The following is a 16,681-nucleotide window of genomic DNA, read 5'->3' as shown; positions in this document are numbered from 1 at the left end:
AAAATAAAAAGGGGTGGGTAAAGTATCCCTGGGTTCAATCGGTAGTACTGCAAAAAGGGGGGCAGGTACTATTTGGTCACAACCCTATGAGGCCCTGGCAAGCTTGTCTCTAGCCAGGAGGCTTTAACACTATCTGCAGAAGGTACTGTGAGGTGCACACCAGGTGCATTCTAGGTGCTCAACAGGTATCATTCTTCCTTTCCACAGAATAGTATAATAGAAAACATTGGCAGGAGTGGGAAATGATAAAGGAGTGCCTAGAAGTGGACAAGAAGCCCACAAACCAGGACACCAGTTACACACCAAGCTATGCTCAGGAAGTATGGCCACCAGTGCTGTGAGGAACAGATCCGGGGGACCAAGAACACAATTGATGGCTGGGCCCGGAGAGGCCACAGGTTTGGTCTTCAGACCATGTGGTGACACAGGAAGAGAGAGGCCTTTCCAACCTAGTGTTTAAAGACACAACAACAGGGTAAGCATTCTGGTTATTTTTAGTTAAAGAAAAACAGCCTTTTCCAAGGGCAACAAAGTGAACTAAAGGTCAGAAGGAAGCTGGGTGTGGGCTTCTCACAGGCTCCTGCTCCAAAACCTGGAAGTGCGGAAAGAGAGCCCTCCCAGGAACTCTGGGGTGCCTGGAACAGCAGAAGGATTCCTCTGGTGGGGCTGGGCACAGCTGCCAGACCAACCTTGGTCACTGGATTGGTTTGCATGGGCTCTAGGGCGATTTCCACGGGCCAGTCATTTGACATGATTAACACTAGTATTCTTTGGGGCATTACATTAAGGAATGATACAGGGAGCCAGAAGAGTTGGCTTATTCGGTTGGATTCTGAATCACAATCAGGAAATAGTCTTTATCTGCAAAAGAGAGAAATGGAAAAACAAATCACTAAATGTAAAATGGCAGAAAAACATAATAGAAAGCAAGTAACTCCTTAAGTTACCACAAAGAGGGAGAAGGAGAAGAACGCTTTAATAAAAAGCATCAATGCCAGGGTATTTCCTATTGCTCAGAAACAAGATAAACTCGCCAGCTTCCTGTGGGGGCTCCTGCTGGTGGGGTTGCTGGGAAGTGATCGCTCCCTTCAGAGACAGCAGGCCCTCAGAGGAGCCACCCAGTCTTCTTTTAGGTACTTGACAGCAGTTACTAGTTTACTGACTGTCTCAAACAATAAAAAGGGCTGGGGATACAGCTTAGTGGTAAAGCATCCCTTGGTTCAATCATCAGTACAAAAAAAAAAAAAAAGAGAGAGAGAAAAATCATAGGAAGTCCAAGTCCTCAGAGGTGAGCCTGACCATCCTTAGTGTACAGAAGAAAAATTAAAGAAGCAGAAAGTTTTAACTCTGCCCACTTCACAATCAAATCACAAACACTTACAAAGGCTTACATGTGCCAGGACCTGGGTGAACTGTTTTTCACTGGTACTTTGGGTAGAGTGCTTGCCTTGCATGCACAAGGCCATGGTTTCAATCCCCAGCCCACCCGCCCATATCCTCAAGGCCAAAAAAAAAAAGAAAAGAAATATGTATATATATGGAAGAGAGGGAAGAAGGTTTGGCCTTATGCTCTGAAACCCTCTGGTCTGCTGCCCCCCTGTTGGACATGAAAGAGTGGCAGGATCTCGGTCATTTGTGGCTGCTCAGATTCAAGTCTAAAGTTTGGATCTTCCCAAGATGACAGGATGTTGCAACTGGGAAGAAACAGAAACAAAGGGACTACCAGTTTCATGGCTAAGTAATCTGTATACATAAAAGAATGCTATTAAAATCAGAAATAATAAAAAGCCACTGATAAAAACAGACACAATCAACAATACCAATGTCTTTTATATCAAATTACTAGTTCCAAGTCCTATAATACCATGGCAAGTGCTCTGTGGGAGGTTGTATTTTGAAGCTTGTTTATGCTGAGTCAATGTGGCTTTATATAAGTAAGGTTAAAAACTGAAAACCAAATCTGTCTGAAAACGCTCTTTAGTGTGAATTGTTCTGGGTCAGGATGGGGTGAAATTGGTACTTCTATGGAGAGTCAATTTCTGAAACCACCTACTGCTATTACTGGCCTGGGAAGCAGATTCAAGGCTTGACCAGGAAGTCAATCAGAGGGGCAGGAAGGAACTGTTCCTGGCAGGGCTGCTCCAGGCTGCTCAGTGTGGGGTGCTAACTACAGTCCTTATGGCAATCCAGTCTAATGCCTCCAAGGCTCTGGTCAGTGGCTCCTGCCTACGGGAGTTCTGGCACCAACACCTAATATTTTTTTCTTGGACACATCAAAGTGTGTCAAATCATTGATTTTCATCCTGAATACCATGTCCCACAAACATCCCTGACCCCATTCCCATTGTTGATTCCACCTCTGTCCCATAGTGGTGGGGTGTCAGTTAGGAAGCCATTCCTTTAGTTATTCAACAAATATTTATTAATAGATATTTGTTAAATGTTTACTATGCTTAGTATAAATATTTACTAAATGTTTCCAAGCCCCTGCCCTCATGGAACTTACTGTCTAGTGGAGAAAACAGACTTAAAATTGCACACAAGCAGCTGGATGGCCAAGTGACAAGGAAGGATAGAATATTCCCACAGCAAGATAGCATGTGGAAGGGCCCCAGGGAGAAGGATGCAGGCTTTGAGAGCAACAGTGTGGCTGAGGCACAGCAGTGTGGGAATCGGAAGAAACACCCGTTTTAAGGTGACGGTATTGTACCACGCACTCTCCAGAATAACACCCAGTATGTGTGTGTGTGCCCGGCTAGGGGAGAGGTGAAGGTGAGCAAGAGAACATTCACACTCTCTGCAGGACTTGTGCTGGCCCCGTGAGCGCTGGCCACTTTAAGGCCGTGGAGCCTGAGCCTGCGAACCCCTAACCTGGGAGCTGCCCATCCCAGACTCAAGCACATTCATAGCTTCTGAATGCCCGCAGGTCCTCAAGGCCAAGTTTGAGAAGCTTGGCCTGAGACACACATGACTGGGGGCTTTCACGCAACTCTGCCCTTTCAGGAGACATTCTTAGAAGCTTCAGGTTGACAGACACTTTTCATGGAGAGTTTGTCTATGTGGCAACCATGTCATTTGCCCTTGCCGCACACTTTAAACTCCCAGATGTGTCAATGAGGAGCCCAGATCTGCTGACACACAGAGTAACTCAAGGGATGATTCCTGGGTCCACCTTGAGGGCTGTGCAGATGTGTCCTCCACAGTCATACAGCAAGAAGTTTTGGGGGATTTCAGTTCAAATTTGATTCCAAGGCTTTCTGCCCCAACCCAAGCCTAGACATTTATCCAGACAAAGTCTCAGAGGACCACAGCAGCATAGTACCTGACTTGACATTTTATAGATGTGGTTATAGAGATGTTCCATGACTTGCCCATATAAGAATTCACCGGAAAAAAAGATTCCGTGCCTCCCCCAACTTTTTTCCCTAACAGAATCAGGCGTCAGGGGCTGGGGTCATGGTTCAATGGTAGAGCGCTTGCCTTGCATGTGTGAGGCACTGGGTTCGATCCTCAGCATCACATAATAAAATAAATAAAATAAAGTTATAAAAAAATAGAATCAGGCATCAGTTGGTATGAGATGCATTAAATATGTAAGGCTTTTTTTTTTTTTTTTTTAATTCCTCTTAAGTTACCTTTATGTACTCTGTGACTGACTTGCTCTATCTCCACCCTCTAGAGACTGTCCCAGGGAGGCTGGGGGCCCTGTGACTAGCTTTATGGCTCTCTTTTTCCTATCTTTCCAGACAACTGGACTGGGTTAAGAACAGACCTTGGAACAGAACCAATGCTACCCTGCTGCTGGTAGTGGCTGACTGCCTATCAAATTCCCAGAATTCTGCAGTGTTGCCAAGTGCAGGGACACTCATATCCCCAGTCTACCCACTGTGCTCCTTCATCCAGGACCTACCCAACAATCATACCGCCCCCTGCCCTAAACACCTCTGCTCATAGCATCAAGTCCTCTCAGATGAGTTTGGTGTCTGAGGCTCCTTTTAAGTTGGATCAGTCTCACTTTCTACACAGGTTCTGACACTCTAGACAAGCAGTTACGGCAACCTAGCTGTATCATAAAGTGGGAACTGGGCCTGGGGATGTGGCTCAAGCGGTAGCGCGCTCGCCTGGCATGCGTGCGGCCCAGGTTCGATCCTCAGCACCACATACAAACAAAGATGTTGTGTCCACTGAAAATTAAAAAATAAATATTAAAATTCTCTCTCTCTCAAGAAAAAAAAAAAAACACAACTTCATAAAGTGGGAACTAACCTACACATTCAACTATGGCTCAGGCAAAACAGAGGGTGAGAAGTAACAATGCAAGAACAGTCCTGGAGAATCACGTCCATGAATGGTGGCCCTGCAATTTCCTGCGGTGGTCTCCATTCCTGTGGGCTCTTCCCAGGAAAAGCATCTCATCACCCTGAGAATGATCCTAAAACCTAAAGACAGGCTTGGCTGTACCACACAGTCCCCATATACATGCCAAGCTCTTCATGGAAAAATAATATAGCCATCTGCTCTAGTGTCGGAGAAAAAGCTGGCTGTATGGGGCCTAGAGAGATGACGTATATTTTAGCTTAGAATCAATAAATTATTTTCCCTCTAATTCTTTTTTTGCCCCTCTGCCTTGCTTATTCTTTTTTGGCCTTCAAGGTTCAGCTCCACCATCCCCTCTTTTGTTGAGTCTTTGCCAACTGCCTTGAGCAGACCTGATCACGCACTCCCCATGTCCCAAATGCTCGTTGAGTTTCTCCCTGTTGAGGTAAGGGTGATCTGTGTTATGCTTGTGTCTTTCTTACCCCAAGAGTGATTCCCTTCTGAGGCCTACAGTCACTGTGAGAAAGGATTTGTTGGGGGACACCAGCTAGAGTCTAGCTAGTCAATGGGACAACTGGATTCCTTCAATTCCTCAGGCCCTCCTTGGACCTGAGCAGATCCCAATGTGTGAGGTCTTCTTGATAGCTATGGAGAACCTGCTGTGAGGATCTGTTTCCAAGTGGTGAGTGAAAGATCCCTTACCTGGTGCAACCATAATTTCATTTTTCTTGGAGCGGATTCGAAGGAAAGTGAGGTCATTCTGGGGGTCAATTTCTCGCACAGTGCTCCTTGCCTTCAAGATGAAGTTGTGCATGAGGTTGGCATACTGTGTGGTGGTGGGATTGTCCATGGTACTCTTGATGGGAATTCCTGAAGGGAAAGCAAATGGAAATTGAACAGGATGTTAGAGCCCCTTTCTGCTAAGCTCCCAACTCAAACTCCACAAAACTCTATAGAGTACTGGAGTAGTAGTTAATAATGCCACTATTTATAGAGGGCTTGCTATCTGACAGAGGCAGTGCTAAATATTTAAGTATGTCAGCACCAGGCCCAGAACCCTCAGTGGGTGGTGATACATCTTCATTTGCCAATGAGGCCACAGGTTCCTTGAGTGGTGGGACAACCTGCCTACAGGCACAGGGCAGACGACGGGCAGTGGGGCCAGGACTCAAACACAGGCCTGTGGGCTTCACTGCCAGGCCTCTTTCCCAGAGCCACATTATCTATCTGTTTTTCAGCAATAAAAGGAGAGATGTTCCTTCATAATATTCAGAACCTGACCTGGAGGAAAGCTCTAACAAATCTGTAAAGACTGAAAAGGAAAAAGCAGAGAAAAGGTCAGTTTGTGCCAGGATATAACCATCACCATCCCCATTCAAGGCAGGCTTAGGGTCTAGTTAAAAAGACACAGTCTATGGCTGGGGTTGTGGCTTAGTGGTAGAGCGCTTCCTCACACATGTGAGGCACTGGGTTTGATCCTCAACACCATATAAAAACAAATAAACAAAATAAAAGTATTGTGTATAACTAAAAAACAAATATTAAAAAAATAAATGAAATAAAGTTATTAAAAACAACAATAACACACAGTCTACACATATGATGTTGACCCTAAATCAAAGCATGTGTCTATGTCTGTGCATACCCTATTGCTCTCTCTTTCAAAGAGCCCACACTGAGGGGTTCTGGTATAGCTCACTGGTAGAGCATGGGTGCTTAGGATGTACAAGGTCTTAGGCTCAATCCCCAGGGGATGGGGGGGAAGCAAACAGCCTACTATGTATGTGAACAACCCACAGACTCACCATTTCTCTACTGCTGGGTATTTAAGCTAGGATTTTGTTAGTATAATTAACTAGGCAATGGACATCATTATCAAGTCTTGTGTGTGTGTGTGTGTGTGTGTGTGTGTGTACGTGCAAGCGCGGTACTGTGGCTTGAATTCAGGGGTGCTCTACCACTGAGCTACACTGAGCCCCTTTTATTTTGGGACAAATAAAGTTGCCAAGGTCGGCTTCCAACTTGTGATCCTTCTGCCTCAGCCTCCTGAGTAGCTGGGTTACAGGCATGCGCCACCAAGCCCAGTTTGTCTTTTGAGGATTAAATGAACTTAACTCACTGGATGGTGTCTATTGTCAAGGAAGTGAGGAATAACACTGAGTCATGAGGTGCCTGTGAACTGACTATGACCTATCAGCAAAAGGCTCCATCTACGAGAGTTCAAGAGCTCACCAGCTTACGCTCTCATTTGAAGGATGCAACCCAAGTTACGCCCCATATACAAGTGGCCAGACTTTGGGTCTAGGACCCCAATAATCTGGTCCACAAGTGACCAGTAACAGACCAGCCAAAGGCAGTTGTTCTCAAGCCTACCTCCAATGGGTAGCAAGAAACTGGCCCAACCTTGTCTTCTCAGGACACCAGGAACATGAGCATGGCAAGAGGACATGGTGGCAAAAGAGGCAAAAGAGGCAGCTGAGTCAGACAGGCTGTTTTGAGTCAAGTGAAATCATGTGAATGGGTTGTGGTGGTCACTTGCCTTTAAAGGATAAGAGGACTGGAACAGAAAGGCAGAACCCACTCAGATTTCTCTCACCAGAACCCTTGGAAATTAAGCATTTCTTGCTATTGATAAATGAGTGGTCACAGGTATCCACTTTCATAGACGGAGGCCATTTGAGAAGGAGAGGAATGTGTAGCTTGGTGGTAGAGAATGGGTGCGTAGGACATACGAGGCCTTGAACAAGGCCCAGCACCACCCCTTATCAAAAAAAAAAAATCAAAGCGCCTACTATGTATTTGAACATTTGAAGCAGGGGAAAGACCAAGGGCTAAAGCAATGAGATGAAATAAGTCTCTGAGAGGAAGGTAGACTATGGAAAAATGGATACCTGTGACTGGGCATTAGTTTGATAACATTTCTTTTCTTTCCTTTTTTTTCTGGTACTAGAGATTGAATCCTGCGGTGCTCAACCACTGAGGCACATATCCATAAGTTGCTGAGGGCCTTGCTAAATTGCTGAGGCTGGCCTTGAACTTGCAATCCTCCTGCCTCAGCCTCTCGAGCTGCTGGTATTATAGGCATATGCCAGTGAGTCTGGCTTTGACCACATGCTATAAGTGAGCAATGTGTAAAGGAGATAAGAAAGTAACCATTTGTTCACTCCCTCAATAAAAGAAAACATGGAGGCAAGTGTGCAGGGACCCAAACTGGGAAGAATTTCAGATTAATTACAGATTCACAGTTTACAGACCTTAAGTTACTCCAAAGGTGGCCTACCCAGCCTTTTCCTTCACAAATGGAGACTGTGTAGTCCACAGAAATGGCTGGGTGGGGGCACAATTTCTGAGCTGTGGCTCAGATCTGTCCTGGTTATGCAACCAGGTCATCCCTTCCACTACACCAAAACCTTTAAACAACAACAACAAAAACCTTAAAAAAATGAACAGATACTTTTGTCAGCACCACCTCTGTGCCAGCACTGTTCTGGTTGTTGGAGACAGAGGAGAGCAGACCCTTTTCAGGACACTGCAGAGCCTGCATGATCTCATCTAGGACACATCATTTAACCTCTCTGAGCTTCTATTTCCTTGTTGGGATAATGGTTTGTTGAGAAGATTATCATCAAAGGCTTAGCTTCCTAAAAGAGGAACATTTGAGGGGGTCTTTATAGGTGGGTGACATTTAAATCAGTAGAGAAAAGAAAGGCCATTTGAGGCAGAGGAAAGAGCAAGAGGTAAAGCAATAAGATTAAATAAGTCTCTGAGAGGAAGGCAGACTATGGCCTGCAGAGATATCCCCAGTTCCCACCAAGGAGAGAGACCAAGGAACTAAGGCTGGAGAGGGAAGACTGACTCCCAAGAGGTCTGCATCTTCGCCATCTCTTCATGTTGACGAGACATTCCCACTTGTATGGATGTATCTGCAGGTCTGCCATTCCTCTGCCTGAGCACTTGGGGACGGGGATGGTGCGGGGTACACAGGCTGGACAGAGGCCAAACACATGGACTATAGAGTTGGAACTCTAGGTCCGCCACTCTTCCCTCTGTCCTTTGGATACTGCTTAACCTCTTCCTAAGGCTTGGTTTTATCATTATAAAATGGAGATATTAATAACTCTATCCTTATTTTGCTGTTTGGAGGATTAAATGAATTCATCTCTCGTGGTAGAGTGTTTGCCTAGTATGTGTGAAGCTCTGGGTTCAGTCTCTAGTACCAGGAAAAAAAAAAGAGTCTATATCAAGTATTTATAATGGTGCCAGGAAAAGGGCATTATTATTTCCAATCATACTAGCTATTATAGATATTACTGTGATTATTAATCTAGTTATTATGGCATCTATATGCTTGCAAAAGTTTTGTTTTTTTCCTTTGGGATTATTTTGTTGGAACACATTCCTCAGAATGGAATTACCAAATCAAAGGGCTGATGGCATCACTGATTATGATTTGGTCATTTAACAAACACTCACTGACCTGAATCCAGAGCCTTGCTGGATGGACCAGGTGTCCAGAGGTGACTCAAAGTCCTTGCTATCATGAACCTTCATCACCCAAGCTGCTGGTAACAGCAGCAATGTCTTGGTGTACCTGTCCCAACACTGTAGTTTTTTGGTTATTTTCTTGCTAGTAGGATGGCTTTTAAATTAGTAAAACATTTTTCCTAATTGAAACTAATACAGAAACACAAGCTAATGTTCTGAGAGCAGCTGCTCTGATTAACATGGAGGAGAAGGAACCCAGAGGAAGCATATGAACCTTAGACTAAGGAGCCCAGTACTGAAAACTACATTCTAGGTGGTGTCTTGAAGACCACCTGTAGCACTCATTCAGTGTTGTTTTTTTTTTTTTTTTTAAATACTAGGGATTGAACCTAGGGGTATTGAGCCACATCCCCAGCCCTCTTTATTTATTTTAAGACAGGTTCTCACGAAGTTGCTGAAGCTGGCTTTGAAATTGCAATCCTCCTGCCTCAGCCTCCCCCATCACTGGGATTATAGGTGAGTGCCACCACACCAGCTCATTCAGCTTTTTATTAGAATTTGCCCTTAAGGCAGAATTAAGTCTGATCAAAGAATCTCCTGGAGTGAATGGCAAACAGATTCCCAGGTCTCACCTTAGTCCTAATATATAATACTTTGTGTGGAAAGGTCTGGAAAGCTGTAGGTTTTTAAACAAGAGTTTCAGGTAACTAGATAAATTTGGGAAACACTGTGGTCTAGAGACACAAAGCATGTGGTTTCCCGCAACCCAACAGGGGAACCTGAGCAGGTATATGGATTCATGTAAACAAATACCTCAGAGCTCAGAACTGATGGTGACAATACCATAGTAAACAAATAATTGTTTATTCTCAGTTAATAATTTACAACCCTATAATGTAGATATAATATCCACATTTATATGCTTAAGTGACTTGCTGAAGGTCATGCGGTTAGTCGGGAGAAGAAGCAGGATACAAACTCAGAATTGCTTTTTTCCAGAGCCCTTGTCCTTGATGCTGTCCAGACATCAAGGCCTAGGGCCACAAGACCAGCAGCCACTCTCTGGTTCTTCACAGTGCAGCAGAGTGGGAAAAAGCACATAGGTGTACTCAGACAGGCTCAGATGTAATTTTATCTCTGTAATGGCAGGTTAATTAAATTTCTAGACTTTTTTTTTTTTTCCATTGCAAATGGAGGGCACAGGCCCGTTTTAAGGAAACAGTATGGTTGTAAAGCACCAGTCCTCAGCCTGGAGTGGAGCAGGTATATGATAAAGGTTAGTTCCCTTCTTTACTACGTCTAGCACAGTTTGAGAAAATTAGTATCTGTATCATTCAAGTTGTTCAAATAACGCCCCCAGAAGAAAGGGGGAAAAAACTATGGGCACAAAGAAGTCATCCAGAGTATCATCTAACTAAAAGGTAAACTCAACATAAATGGATACATAATACAGATTTAATGGGTACACAAAAGAGTAGAAACAATGTAAGTGGGTTAATAAACATTGTACTGGTACTTAAAATTTTTTGCTTAAAGGGGCTGGGACTGTAGTTCAGTGGTAGAGTGCACTAGTGCCAAGCAGGCCTGAGGCCTTGGTCATTATCCCCAGTATTTTTTTCTCATGTGAACTGTGAAGCACTTTTAGAAAATTTTGAACATAAGCATATGCAAATAGTACCAACTATGATTATGACCATCAGAAAAGTGGCTGATGGTCACAAGGACCGAAAAAGAATGGAAGTTGAAATGTGTGACTGTCAGGGTAGTAGAACTAGTTGAATTTTTCCTTTATTTAAAATTAGAATTTCAGAGCTGGAGAATACAACATACACTAGTATGGCAGTATATAAAAAAGTGGATGTGTAACCAATGTGAATCTGCAATATGTATACGGGGTAAAAATGGGAGTTCATAATCCGTTTGAATCAAATGTATGAAATATGATATGTCAAGAGCTTTGTAATGTTTTGAACAACTAATAAAATAAATAAATAAATAAGTAAAGAATGATTGCATATTTTAAAAAAAAAAAAAAAAAGAATTTCAGGGCTGGGGTTGTAGCTCAGTGGTAGAAGGCTCGCCTAGCATGTGCAGGGCCCTGGGCTCAATCCTCAGTACCACACAAAAATAAATAAATATGGGCTGGGGATGTGGCTCAAGCAGTAACGTGCTTCCCTGGCATGTAAGGGGTGCTGGGTTCGATCCTCAGCACCACATAAAAATAAAATAAAGATGTTTGTCAACCGAAAACTGAAAAATAAATATTAAAAAAATTTTCTCTCTCTCCTCAAAATAAATAAATAAAATGAAGATTAAAAATATCAGAATTTCAATAATATTGTTAGAATACAGGAAGTGTTAAAAAGAAAAAAACAGAACACTTAGATCAGATCCATGAAGGGGCTTAGTTAAAAAGTGTTATGCTGTGTTTGGGCTGTTTTCTGGGGGCTGCCAGGGGCAAGTCATAGCTGAAGAGTGTACCTTCTGTATTCACCACGATGATTCCCTGTACTCCTTTCTGGCTCTGAAGTCGCTTCAGTGTCTCCTCCACCTCTGCCTGCCAGAAAATAAGACCAAGGTTAGGAGAGGCCAGGTAGGCTGGATTAACCTCCTCATAAGATGCATCACACATTTGTCTTCCAAAAAGAAACAAGAAACACCCAGACATCTGGCCCTATCTTAAAGCTCCCAGGCCTGTGTGAAATGGTCCTCTGGCCACCACCAGCACCTAGAGAATTAGTTCACAACTACAGTATGAAGTGGGGCTGCTCTACCCACCAGGCAACATTATACCCCCAATCCCCAGCTATTTGAGAGAATATAAAAACATTACCAGGAGCATAGATACATTAATGATTGACATTATCAGGTACAGTTAGGGGACAGGACTCTGATGACTTAAAAAACCCCAAACAGAGGTTTCTAACAGGAGGGAGACACTGAGTCATTTGTGGCTCAAATAAGACAACTGAAAACATTTCAAAGAAGCAAAATTATCCTATGAGGATAGACGCAGTGATTTAATAAGCTGGCATCTGAGATAGTGTGACACATGGCATATAGCCACAGGAAATGTCTCAGGAAGGGGCTCATTAATCCTGATTATTCAGAAACCAGTCAGGGTAGGATATTTTAGCATGGGATTTATAAACAGAGGAGACAATAAGATGTTTGGGTTCTCATTCTGGCATGCAAGACCTTCTACATTTTTACTCCAACTACTTTATCTCTCCTTCCACTTTTATCTACCTGCCCACATGTTCTTGTCTCATCTTTTAAAACTACAAGGGTCTCTTCTCTGTTGAAATTCAGAAGTCTTCTAGACCACCCAAGGCATTACCTCTGCCTGAAGCCTCTACTGATTCCCCATCTTAGTGGTGTCTTACTTGCCTGTGACCCCCCAAATCCTTGGCTGTGCTTCTCAGGGACAAGTATCAGGCGCTGGGTCTAATTACATAAAGTCCCTACAATGAGCTCCAGAAGCAGCTGCTTAACTAAACTAGGACTAACTCTTCCTGTGGCTGGAAACTGGCCTTGAGGTGTGCTTATTCTCCGGAGGTCCCTTCCAGCCCAGCCCAGAATCTAGTTAGAAGGTTCTCAAAGGCTGAGAGTTGTTGGAAACTGAGGTTCATTCAGCAAAAGAGAATGGTTCTCCATTCCCAGGGGATAATTGCGGGGGAGGGGGTGTCCTAAACACTGGAAGGAGATAGCACAATGAACTATTGTTCTTCTGGAAAGCAAATGGCGGATAGTCCAGTCACCACCACCCACTCCCCAGTGATGTAATACCCTCAAATGCTGGAGGGAAAGACAAACAAGTTCCTGCTACAAAATGGTAAGTAGCCTGATGTCTCTAAAATCTAGAGTTTGGGTAAAAGGACAGGGCTGTCTCTGGATGTGAGTACAATAGAGTGGGTCATGCGTATCTGAGATCCTAAGTTATTCATGGAGTTTGGAGGGGAGGGATATGATAGGTATGTATGGTAGTATGATACGATAGGATATGATAGGTAGTATGATAGATCAATGCTGTACAGTATTCAGCCTGACCTGGTTGCCTTCTAGGAAATTCAACCTAAGGAAATAATCCAAAAGAATGAAAGAACACAGTAAGATGTCTGTTGCAGTGACACCTACAATAGCAAAAAAGAGAAAGCACTAAAAGGGCCAATAATTAGACAAAAGGCCAAGTAAATTATGGAATATCACTCATAGGAAGATACCATTCACATTAACAGTAGTGATTAGACTATGTGATACCACCACAGATCTGTGTTATATTGCTAAATGAAAACAGCAAAAGAATAAAATAAAATGCTTGGTGACTGCACCCCTGTGAAAATGAGATGGCTAGACGAGATTATGAAAAAAAAAATAAAGCCACTTTCAGAACAGAAAACTATAGCTCAGGTTTTATTCTTTTTCTTTTTTTCCCCTCCCAAATAGTCCTTTCTACTCTATTGTTTGTTTGTTTCTTTCTTTCTTTCTTTCTAATTTAATTTTTGCAGCTGTAGATGGACAGAATACTTTTATTTATTAATTTTTATGTGGTGCTGAGGATTGAACCCAGTGCTTCACATATGCTAGGCAAGTGCTCTGCCACTGAGCTACAGCCTCAAACCCTCTACTCTGCAGTTTCTAATTTTTAGCACACCACCCTCCCCCTCCACCAGTGTATCCAAGATGGACTCTGACATGGGGCCATAGAGCGCTGACACACTCAACATTTTAAGAATAACTTGGGACATCTGGGGATACAGTTCAGTAGTACAGTGCTTGCCTCACATGAGCAAGACCCAGAGTCAATATGGAAAAAAAAAAAAAAAAAGCTTATGTGATAATTTAGGACAGCTCAATCAACCAACAATCAACACAGGAAAGAAAGGGGAATGAAAGCTAAAATGGAAGATGTCAAAATCTAGATTTAAACTGTATCCCAGGGTTGGGCAATGAAGCTGAAAAGAAAAAGATTAAATTTCCTAAGACTGCTATTTGTTAACTATATGGCTTCTATGTGCCAGACAATTTTAGGCCTGGGATTGTAGTAATGAACAAAATACAACAAAAATCTTATCCCCTGAAGTTGACCTAGGCAAGGTGGTAGGATGTATTTGGGGAGTTAGACATTAAACAATAAAAAGAAGTAAAACATAAATGCCAGGTGTGATTGAGGGGTCTAGAATGATTTATTGATGACTCTTTCTCTTTCTTTGTACTAGGGATTCAATGAGAGACACTCCACATCTCCAGTCTTTTTATATTTCTTGTTTGAGACAAGTTCTGAGTTGCTCAAACTTGCCTCAGTCTCAAGTTGTTGGAATTACAGGCATGCACCTCTGCAATTTTGTGTAAGATGATCAGAGAAATCCTAAGAGAGCTGAATGAAATGAGGGAGCTAACCATGTGGATTTCTAGAGAGAAGGTTCTAGACAGTGCAAAGAACAAATACAGAAGCAACACTGTGGAAAAGTATGCTGTTCAAGGAACAGCAAAAGAGCTAGTGGCCCTGAAATGCAGTGAACAAGGAGAAGAATAGTGGCTACCAGCCAGGATCAAATTACAGCCAACCGGCAGACCATGATGTGACCTGGGTTTTTCTTGGGATGTTATGTGGAGCCACTAGCAAGTTATGAGGTGAGGAGAGACAACATGTGATGTTTTTGAAGGCCAGCTTTGGCTGCTGTGTGGAGAATGGACTGCAGGGGGCACACACAGCCTGCCAGGAGTCTGGGCTTCCAGCACTCAGGCTTGGTATACATGCTCTCTCTATCTGAAGTATACAGTACTCCCTCTATCTGAAGGAAAGGAACTTTTTCTTCTTGTCCTTACTCCTTAACATAACCAACTCCCAACCTTTCAAAGTCACCTCATGGGCCTCCTAGGAAAGGCCTTTAATACCAGCCCCACTCTGGACACCTGTAGCATCCAGCCTTCATGGTACTTACTAGAGCACAGTATAATTGACATTTTATATCCATCTTCTACTGTAGACCCAAAGAACCCTTGGAGCAGGGATCCAGTACCTTTTATAGCCCCAATACCAGATACAAGACAGGCTCAGTGAATACTTAAGAACAAATAAAAAGCATTTTTTCAACTATGTTTCAAAATCAACCCTTTTAAGTATAGGAGGGAGGATGCTACCTTATAGGACCCAGTGTAACAAAAAGCAAAAGTTTGGGTGACCTTAATTTCTGCCCCAAGTGCTGGGGATTGAACTCAGGGTCTTGTGCAAGACACACAAGCACTCTACCACTGAGCTAAATCCCCAGTCCTTTTTAACTTTGAGACAGGGTGTTGCTAAGTTGCCCAGGGTATCCTCCAACTTGTGATCCTCCTGCCTGACAAGTAACTGGGGTTACAGGCATGTGCCATGGTGCCCAGGTAGGTGATTCTGTTTAATAAGAACCAGCTACTGAGATTTGGTTGTTCAAAAAAAAAAAACCTCACACTTACCAGGAACAGGACACACAGGCATACATTTATGTACTCAGTACCCACTAGGGGTCATCCACTGCTTTCAGACATATGCTTCCATCTGAACATCTCATTCATCTTCCATGATTATTATGATCTTCATTTTACAGTTAAGGAAATTGAGGTTTAGAGAAAAGAAGGGTTTTACCCAAGAACACATAGCAGGTCAAAAGAAGAGCTAAAAGGCAGTCCCATCACAGGGGAAGCTAAGGTGGGAGGATTGTTTTGAGTCTGGGCAACAAGGAAAGACCCTGTCTTAAAAGAAAAAAAAAAAAAAGTGATACGAAAGATGAAATTACATATATTTGAAGCATTATTTCATGTTTTTAATGAGGTGGGGACATTCTTTGTGGTATAATAATGAGAAATGCAGAACTCACAATTTGTATATTCAGTCGGCGCTAAACTATATAAAATAGAAACCGAAGCGAAAAAGCCTAGAAGTAATTCACTTAGTGGTCACCTCTAATGACACCTTGTTTCATTTTCCTTTTCAATTTTTCTTATAAGCTTTATATATCTAAAAAAGATGATTGAAAAAGTTACATTCACATGGTTTAACGTTTAAAAGTCCTTTTCGAATTTTATATAAGCGATAGGGACTAACAATACACAACCCTGAAAAGGTGTAAAGAGCCCACGGTTGCAGCCAACAAGGCAGAGGGGCCTGGGGATCCCCAAGGCCAGACCCTGCCGGTTCCTGACTCAGGCACCCAGTCTGAGTGTTTGGACGGAGCCACAGCAAGAGGCGGCAGTCACGCTTCTTAGGGCTCAAGTCCACGGCCACTTCCTGGGTCAAAGCTTGGCATTCCGAAGATTTAGATTTTAAATGTGTGGGTGGGTGATGGTCGCACATTTCCTCACAGCTCACCGCACAGAGCTGCGAGGAGGAAAAACAACACACATGACGCACTCACTTAGCAGTGCTTGCCACCTACTAGCTTCGGGGAAAATGCTACCCTTAAGGCTAGAGTCGCGCGACAAGGCCCAGGTGCTAGGCGGCAGGCCTCAGAGTCCCAGCCTCCCACTGCCTGGTCTCACTGAGGCCTCAGCTGTTTCCGGTCGAGGAGCAGCGGCATCCGGTGGCCACGCCTCGGCCGGGCCCCAAAGGCCCGCGCCATTTGGGTTCCGCCCTCCCGTCAGCTTGGGTCCGATTCCGGCCCCGCCCAGGCCGGCGGATTCTTCTCCTGGCGCTCTGAGACCCCGGTGGCAGATGGACCGCATGGCCAGGGAGGGGTGCAACTGCTAGCCAAAAGCACCGGTGAACACTCACCATCTCGGACTGATCCTTAGCTCTGCGTCGCGAACACTCAGCTCAAGTCCGCGTTTTTCTGCGCCTGCGCATAGTTCCCTGTGGTAACGGACAGCTGAGGCAGCCTATCAGGAATCAGCGGGGGTTTGG

General features: G+C 43.8%; 1 protein-coding gene and 2 long non-coding RNA genes across 3 annotated transcripts in view; 2 read left to right on the top strand and 1 right to left on the bottom strand.

Moving 5' to 3' along the window:
• The window catches only part of LOC120886756 (uncharacterized), a 19,570-nt gene extending 11,844 nt beyond the window's left edge, over positions 1 to 7,726 (top strand). The window contains exon 2 of the long non-coding RNA XR_005729861.2: positions 208 to 7,726. This is a non-coding gene — a long non-coding RNA (uncharacterized LOC120886756). The remainder of the gene's footprint in view (positions 1 to 207) is intronic.
• On the bottom strand, positions 477 to 16,681 carry Dynlrb1 (dynein light chain roadblock-type 1). Its single transcript, XM_005329913.5, has 4 exons — positions 16,553 to 16,681; positions 11,284 to 11,359; positions 5,020 to 5,187; positions 477 to 861 (listed from the first exon to the last, which is right to left on the bottom strand). The coding sequence occupies exons 1-4, from the start codon at positions 16,553 to 16,555 to the stop codon at positions 818 to 820; spliced, it is 291 nt and encodes a 96-aa protein (XP_005329970.1). The 5' UTR covers positions 16,556 to 16,681; the 3' UTR covers positions 477 to 817.
• LOC120886755 (uncharacterized) lies at positions 11,354 to 14,899 on the top strand. Its single transcript, XR_005729860.2, has 2 exons — positions 11,354 to 12,637; positions 14,022 to 14,899. It is a non-coding gene; the product is annotated as an uncharacterized LOC120886755 (long non-coding RNA).

This window comes from Ictidomys tridecemlineatus, chromosome 5, assembly GCF_052094955.1.
Source record: "Ictidomys tridecemlineatus isolate mIctTri1 chromosome 5, mIctTri1.hap1, whole genome shotgun sequence".
Classification (NCBI taxonomy): Eukaryota; Metazoa; Chordata; class Mammalia; order Rodentia; family Sciuridae; genus Ictidomys; species Ictidomys tridecemlineatus.
This window is presented reverse-complemented; position numbering and strand designations above follow the sequence as displayed.